Genomic DNA, 7,815 nt, shown 5'->3' on the forward strand with positions numbered 1-7,815 from the left:
TCTACTAGGTATGCAAGGGTGTTGTTGCTTGATGAAGGTGGGTTTGAATACATTTAATCAGGCACGGTGATGGGCTTCCTATCAGAAGATGAGCAAGTGAATTGACAGAATGAAAGTATCACTGGCTTAGCATGATTTCAAAAGTAGAAAACGTCTAGGTGAAGAAAACTCCATTTTGAATGGCTTTTCATAATACGGATGGGAGATGAAAGATAGTGAACTTTGGGTTCTACCGAGTATTACATAAGCACTGTCATTTCTATACAGCAAAGCCTGGTTATTTGCGGGGGATAGGTAGGTAGGATTCCAAGAATGGTGAATTTGCTAATACGGAACTTTATACATTATGGGGAACATAGAGTGTGGTTCTGCGGCCTGCAAAACAAAAATTGCCATAGTTATATTTTTTACAATTGACTATTTCAGAAAGTGTTAGTAATAAATGGTAGCAGGTATTTTTAATGAATCTGAGTTCTGGAAACTTGAATTACTGTTTCCCCCCTATAAAATTCTCATTTATTACATTAATATCGGACAAGTAACCTTTTTACTTGTTCCCTTCCCTCTTAACCAACTCATTCCTGCTCTTGCGATTTATCTAAATCTCGTATTTCTATCATATCCTTTTCTGTGAGACGCAAGAGCCCCGAGACTTAACTGTGATAACTTGGGGGACCGCAGTTATTTTTTCTTTTATTTTGCAACACGACTTTGAGTTACAGACACTTCTCAGGTTATATGTCTGCACAGAATGCACATCTAATGCTTTCCTGACAGAAATAGAATAACTCAAGCATAAAGTATAACCCTTGATGCACTAATAAATAAACCTAATAAGATACGTCTTCACTACAGAGACCAATGCATATTGGGTGAAGTAGAACTGAGATGAAAATGCTGCAGAATTCGCTGCCGGGTTCCTACTGCAGAGCCCCCAAATATGTGACCTTGGTTCCCGAATGTGGAAAAAGTCATTATAATTTTGCGTCACTGGGCGGAATCGCAAATACTGAACTTGAGAATATCGAGGTTTTCCTGTAGGTTATTCTGCGATTTTCACGTGGCTTTGTAGTATGGACTTGAAAACTGTGAACTGCAAATCATGCCGTTTTGGCGTCTCGTCTTAATTTTTATTTTCTTTTATTGCATGTTTTTCCTCTTTGCAGACCATGAGTCTGTTCAGTGGTGTTACGACAACTTCATAAACTACAGATCACTGATGTCGGCTGACAATGTACGTCAGCAGCTGTCCAGAATAATGGACAGATTCAACCTGCCTCGCAGAAGCACAGAATTCACAAGTCGAGATTACTATATCAACATACGACGGGCATTGGTGACTGGCTTCTTCATGCAGGTAAATCTGAAGCATCAGTTGGGCATGTCCGCACAAAGAGCACATTTTCCTTCTTGTATTTGGCTGAACAATTTTTTGTGTGTATATATCATTTGTAAGTAAATGCTTTATTTCAGAGACATTTTTATTATTATCACTTTATTAAATCAAGCTTAAGTGCCAGTAGATGACTGATGTATGTCTTAATAGTGAAACAAAAAGGGTATGTATTAGTTCCTGGTTATGAAAGACAGTAGTTGTCTACCTTGGCTTTATACAAGGGTTATCCATTTAAATGCTAGTCTTTTAATACAGCTCACAGAGAACTCCTAAAATAGTGTTAAAATATTGAATCTTTTAATGTTAAAGTGCTTACTTGAACAGTGTGTTTTCCGAATGTGTTTTGCATTATCATCTTATACTTGCCGATTTGGGTACAAATTTGGTATAAAATCAGCAATTCCCATACAAACGTAAATACAAATGTATTTTTTCATTTACATTATAGTACAATGTAATAGCAGCCATGTCCTGTAGTATAGGTAGAACCAAAAGAAGGCAGGCTGGAGTTCATTAAGTGAATTTTCCTTCATTTTAGTTTACCTCTAAAAAACTTGTGACCTGGATTAAAGTGTGATGTTGTGTTTTAGCAACCCAGCACATTTAGATCAGTCTTTGGTTTATGTTAGCTAAAGTTACTCCTGGGACCCTGAGTGGGAGGATGGTAATGAAATATTGCAGCACTCTGGCTTTTATGAATGTATTGTACACCTGGTATTTAAAACTGTAAAAGCTGGCACTGCTTCAGCGAAAAGACCTGCATAGGTTTCATAACTTTTCTCCTGCTCTTAGAGAGGATTTGCATAGGAAGAATAATGTACGCCAATGCTGTTGTTTTTCAGTGAGTCATTTTGCATAGTGTTTAGTTTATAAAATAACATCTAACTTTTTGAAGCAGTCACAATAGACACATGTACAAAATGATCTTTTCCAAAGAATCAGTGACATTTACCAGTTGCATTATTTTGTGCCTTTTCATGATTGCTTTTTTAATTCAAATTAATTTCTCTAGTACCGTAAAAGCAAACTATAGCATACTAAAATGTGTGTAAAGTGAGTGCTTTGGCTGAAGGTTCTAGAAAGGGAAAGTACTGTGATTTTTGGTATATTAAAACCTCTAATACATCTTTCTTTGCCCTTTGCTTTACGCGTTTACTGGTAATTTGCACCTCTGAGACTGCCGCATAAGGATAACAACTTTTTATAAATGAATAAGAGGTCCCTGAATCTGTGCCTCTCTTTACTTTTTGCAAATGCAAAATGCATTAGAAATTGATGGCTACAGATTTTTAGTGGCTGCTGTGGTTTTTGATAATCTGAATCAAATAGCATAAAGTTATATACAAAGGCATGAGTCATCTGCAGGGTCTGTTGGGTTTTGATAAGTAAATGAAATTGCCTTCTGTAGAATTGGTTAAGACTGATCAATATAAGATGAATACGGAGCTGAGCACATTCTAGTTTTAGCCCAGCATTTGCTCAGATTTGCCCCGTTTTCAATTTAAATGTGGTTTCCCACCCAGCTTAAATTGCAGATGTTTACCTTACAAATTTGTCTGTTTAATGATCACTGCACTCTAATCCTTTATCTTGTTCATTTTTAAACAGGTGCAAAACTTTGTTGTTACCTTCCTAATGCTTTACATACAGTATGCATATGATAAGCACAATCAAAGGATTACTATTAAGCTCATTTTACAGATAATTCTTTTTAACACGATGGTAACTTTACTGAAATTTTTTGTCCCATCAAAATCACCTATTATTGTTTATCTTTACATTTGTTCATTTCCTTATTTAATTTATTAAATTGTTTTAATTTTATTTTTGGTTGACACTGGCAGGTGTTAACACAATAAGCCCCAATTTGTACTGGGTTAGGGTTTTTATCTTGGGGTTCTGATTTTCTGGTGCTTTTAGTTTTTAAACCCCAGTGGGTGTCTTTTTTTAAAAAAAATGTAAATCTAGGTTAACCTTTTTTTTCTATTACTGAATTGTTTGGATTGGAAAAACTTGTTTAAATTATTAAAACCAGTTTGTTAAAAACAATCATAACAGAATACAACTATCCCTTTAAAGAGTTGGGTACAAAATATATACTGGTTTTGCCACTAGTTAGCATTTTTTAAACTAACCCAAAATCTAATTATCTTAATCTTAATTATCAACCCTTTTTTAAAAATAAAATAACAGCCACCCTGTGAAATAGCTGGAGTTAGAAAGCTAAACTGTTCCCTGTTCCATTTTTTTGCATCTCCAACTTGAGAAAAAAATATTTATTTTGAGGTCAGTATTAAAAGCTTTGCAGCAGCTGGTTACTGTCTTGTATATTCTAATTAACACAGTCACTTACAAAACTTTGCATGTATGTTTTTTTTAAAGCTACACGACTGCATTCTGGAAAGTAGAAAGAAAGTATGGAATGTTTTAAGCTGTGACGACGGCTCTCTATCCAAAATGTCTTACACTCCACTACTTGTGTGGAATTAACCTCTACTTGTTCATTTTCAGCTCACATGCTGACACAGCTCCCTGCTCTAATAATTTTACTCTACAAATTAGATCAACTTTGTACAACAGGACCAACAGCATGCAGTGTAAAACATAACTCGAATGAATTTTCATGTGGTAACTTGGCAATTACAGGAATAAAATTCTGCTGTTTAAATTTGTTTTCGCAAGGAATATGAAACATCGCTGTAACTAGACCACTGATTTACAGTGCATCCAATGGCACATTCTACAGACAGAGTTTAAGTAGTTGTGAATCAGTTCTAAAATATTAAGAATAACCAAAAGGTTTAAACAATTTTATACTCTAAAAATATACCTTTAATTCTAGAAATATTTGATAAATATGCATCTTCCTATTTTTACTCACAACGTTTTAGGGATTATTTCATAAACTTCAGGTAGCACAACATTACAGCTGACCCTTCTGCTTTTTATTTTTATATAATTGGAAAAGGCTTTCAGATCAGTGTTTAAGAATATTGGCAGTTACAACTGCCTTTTCTGAAAACACTGATTTATTGAAAGAAAGTAAAGTTTCTATTAAGATCTTTCAATTAAATGGCTGGCATTTCATACATAAGCTGCACATTTGAAACTTTCCTGAAATTTGAGCTATTGAATGGAATAGTGAATATCCAGCCTAATGCCATTTTGGAGGAAGACACTTTTCTGTTTAGTGAAATAGTCTGCATTTGACTGCAAAAAAATAAATGCCCCAAGATGTGCTAAATTTAATCTCTACATGCACATTAGCAGTGACATTTGCTAAGCAGGTTGCCCCCATACTATTTGAAATTTAATTTCTTTGGCTTCCAAGAAGTGGGTTTTATTCTTAGTGCTTATTACTTAAAACTGCTTATGTTCAAAGACTGTGCAGCTGAGCACATTCATATACCTAGGAAGGTATTCTGGGATAGACTAGCCACTTCAGCCTTTTAGGGCACAAAGTAGGGTTCTGAATCAACCAAGATGTCAGCTTGATATTTGAAAAAAGTCTGTTATTGAGTTGCAGCACTGTTTGTATTATGAACAATTTCTGTGATAGTTTTAACACCCATTTTGAATATTGTAGGAAATATAGCCTTTCACAAACCGTTTCTTCTAAAAAACTTGTAGTCGGTTAACTCCAGACCATATTACTCCAACTGAAGGAATAGTAAGTAGGTGAAAATGGCAGGTGTTATTTTTAAACTTTCCTGTATACATGTCTGTATAATGCTGCTAGCTTTTTTACCTTTTAACGGAAATGTAGTTTCTTTTAAGACTTCTACCAAATATTCCAAACTTCCAAATAGAAAAGTAAGTTGTTCTTAGGGCAGATAACCAGCTTTTAAGGGTACACATTTGAAGTATCTTTGCTTTTAACAGTTAACCATGATTATTTAAGCCTTGGTCTGGCAACAGTAATTGAAAATCAGGTAAAATATTAACTGTAAAGACTTTTAGTATTATGACTTTATCAAAATGATCCCATGCTTACACCATCACACAGAACATTGATTTTACTGATTACTGTCATGCTGCACTGCAGACATTCACAAAAAAAGCAGCAGCTCTTTATTATTATAACTATAGGTAGAAAAAAACTGCTACTGTAGGTATAATACCATACATTACTGTATTGTAAATTGAATGTAGTTTATTGATACTGGAGAATTACAAACTGGAGTTATTTCTCAAGAGGTATTACTTTGAAGGCGAATGTAATTTTCCTGTAGAAAATCTATCTGCATTATAAAATAGTGATTCTGTTGTTTCGCTGCTACAGGGAATTTGATTACAATATAGAGTATGACAGGGGTCTTGAACCCTGATCTTGAAGAGCCCTAGTTCTGTAAATCTCAAGGGTCACCCTAAATGACCTGTTTCTTAAAATTGGTGATGCTTGTAAGTTATTGATCAAACATGCTGGTGATTTCTTTAAAGGAACTTTGTTCACTGAGGGCTTATTCAGATTTGTCTTCCAGATAATCTTAACTAATCCCTGGTTTAATTGACTTCATAATTTGTTCCAAATCTTAAGAAATTGATTTAATGGTTACCCCATAACCTGCTGGACAGGGGCCCTCCAGTGCCAGTAATATCTGTGGTGCCATGCACATTTTTTACCATCCTTCAAAGAAGGTTTCTGATTGTTCAGGTTCTTTAGGTAAATTGTTACAACTTTATTCTGCTACCATGACATTTATATGCTTCAAGTGTGAATAAGACATTAATGTTGAGCTTCTGAATAAAGTAACAAGTACTGTTTTTTTTTTGTAGAGGAAAAATAAATTTGCAGCAGGCAATGGAAAAGATGGGGAGGAATGGTTATTGCACGAGTTATTGAACTTGTTTCTGCTCCCTTTCACTCTAATTTGAACCATTGAAGTTTACGTGGAATGACTGGTCCCTGTTTTGTAGGTGGCACACCTGGAGAGGACAGGGCATTACCTAACAGTGAAGGACAACCAGGTGGTACAGCTTCACCCCTCTACTGTCTTGGATCACAAACCAGAGTGGGTGCTCTACAATGAGTTTGTACTCACCACGAAGAACTACATCCGTACATGCACTGATATAAAACCAGAATGGTGAGCTTTCACTTTCACTGTCATCTGCATGCACTTTCTTATACCGTTAGTTGTATTAATATCATATTATATATATATATGATTTTGTTGTTTTAATATATTTTTCTTGGTATATTTGTATGCTGCTGTAGTTTACAAACCTTGGTAACTTTCTTTTTAACTAAGCTCTCCACTTGTGTGGAACAAACGTACTTTTCAGTGTAATATGTAAGTGATATTCTTATAAATCTCTTTGTGTTGCTAAACCTTAGTAGTGTTGGGGTCGAGGTAAAAAATGTTTGGATAATCTTATTTAACTGAAGAAAAAGAGATGTCAACACTGGTTTTTCAAATTTTGAACAAATATGTTGTATTCCATTCTACCCTAACACAGAGCACCATCTTGTACGTTTAATTAATGTATTACTTGCAGAAAGAATCTGTGCTTAAACAATGTTATTTCCTCTTCTAGGTTAGTAAAAATAGCCCCCCAGTACTATGACATGGGCAACTTCCCACAGTGTGAAGCAAAACGACAGTTGGAGCGCATCATTGCCAAACTTCAAACCAAGGAATATTCCCAGTACTGAACATGGTTTGGCAGGAAAAAGACAGGCTTCAATACTATTGAATTGGATCTTCTGAGATTTACACCATAAATGTTTAACAGCCTTTGTTTGGAAAGATTTTTAATGTTTTCTTTACAGTTAAGATTATTTTTATAACTTTTATTTTTCCCTTTTTTGTTCACACAATAGCATAGTGTAAAACTTGTCATTGTTGGCATATATTAAAAATGATCGTTTTTAAAGTGAACACTGCAGACTTTCCTTTAAGGTTTTTCGACAGGAATGCAGTTACTGACCATGTTATGCATGATCATTCATGTTGATGTTGACATTCCTTTTAGAAATCGTGAACTCTTTCAGGAAATGTACTTATGTAGACAGTCCTTGTTTCTTCAGTAAAGGAGCTTTGACTTCAATAAAAAAAAATCTATTACTAACACCTTTTGCAGTTTCATAAATGTTCTGTACAAATAGCCACTGAAATCAAAGTACGTTTTGGGGGTTTATTCTGTGTTTTTTTTGGCAAGTATCTCTATCACAACATCATTGGTACAGTGTAACCAGGAGTAACTGACAGGAGACAATAGAAGGCTTATAGAGACAAGCAGAATTCATTTTTTTAATAAGAATGGTAAGATGTTTTGAAAAGTACAAGCAATTGACTGTCCTCTTGCAGTATTTATTTATTCCTGTTCCTCTTGCGAGTGGAAGACCTCAGTAGATTGAAGGACCGCAGCCCTGTGGCAGAGCTCAGACCTTTCCATTAGCTGTGAGAACAAGGACT

The 7,815-nt window shown here is 34.9% G+C and overlaps 1 protein-coding gene across 1 annotated transcript in view; it reads left to right on the forward strand.

Annotated features, from left to right (window-relative positions):
* Positions 1-7,468, forward strand: part of dhx15 (DEAH (Asp-Glu-Ala-His) box helicase 15) — a 39,599-nt gene extending 32,131 nt beyond the window's left edge. The window contains exons 12-14 of the mRNA XM_006629818.3: positions 1,167-1,357; positions 6,314-6,483; positions 6,935-7,468. Coding sequence (XP_006629881.1) covers positions 1,167-1,357; positions 6,314-6,483; positions 6,935-7,052 — 479 coding nt within the window. The 3' untranslated portion in view covers positions 7,053-7,468. The remainder of the gene's footprint in view (positions 1-1,166; positions 1,358-6,313; positions 6,484-6,934) is intronic.
* The last annotated feature ends 347 nt before the right edge of the window (positions 7,469-7,815 follow it).

The sequence above is a fragment of the Lepisosteus oculatus genome, chromosome 1 (genome assembly GCF_040954835.1).
Source record: "Lepisosteus oculatus isolate fLepOcu1 chromosome 1, fLepOcu1.hap2, whole genome shotgun sequence".
NCBI classification, from domain to species: domain Eukaryota; kingdom Metazoa; phylum Chordata; class Actinopteri; order Semionotiformes; family Lepisosteidae; genus Lepisosteus; species Lepisosteus oculatus.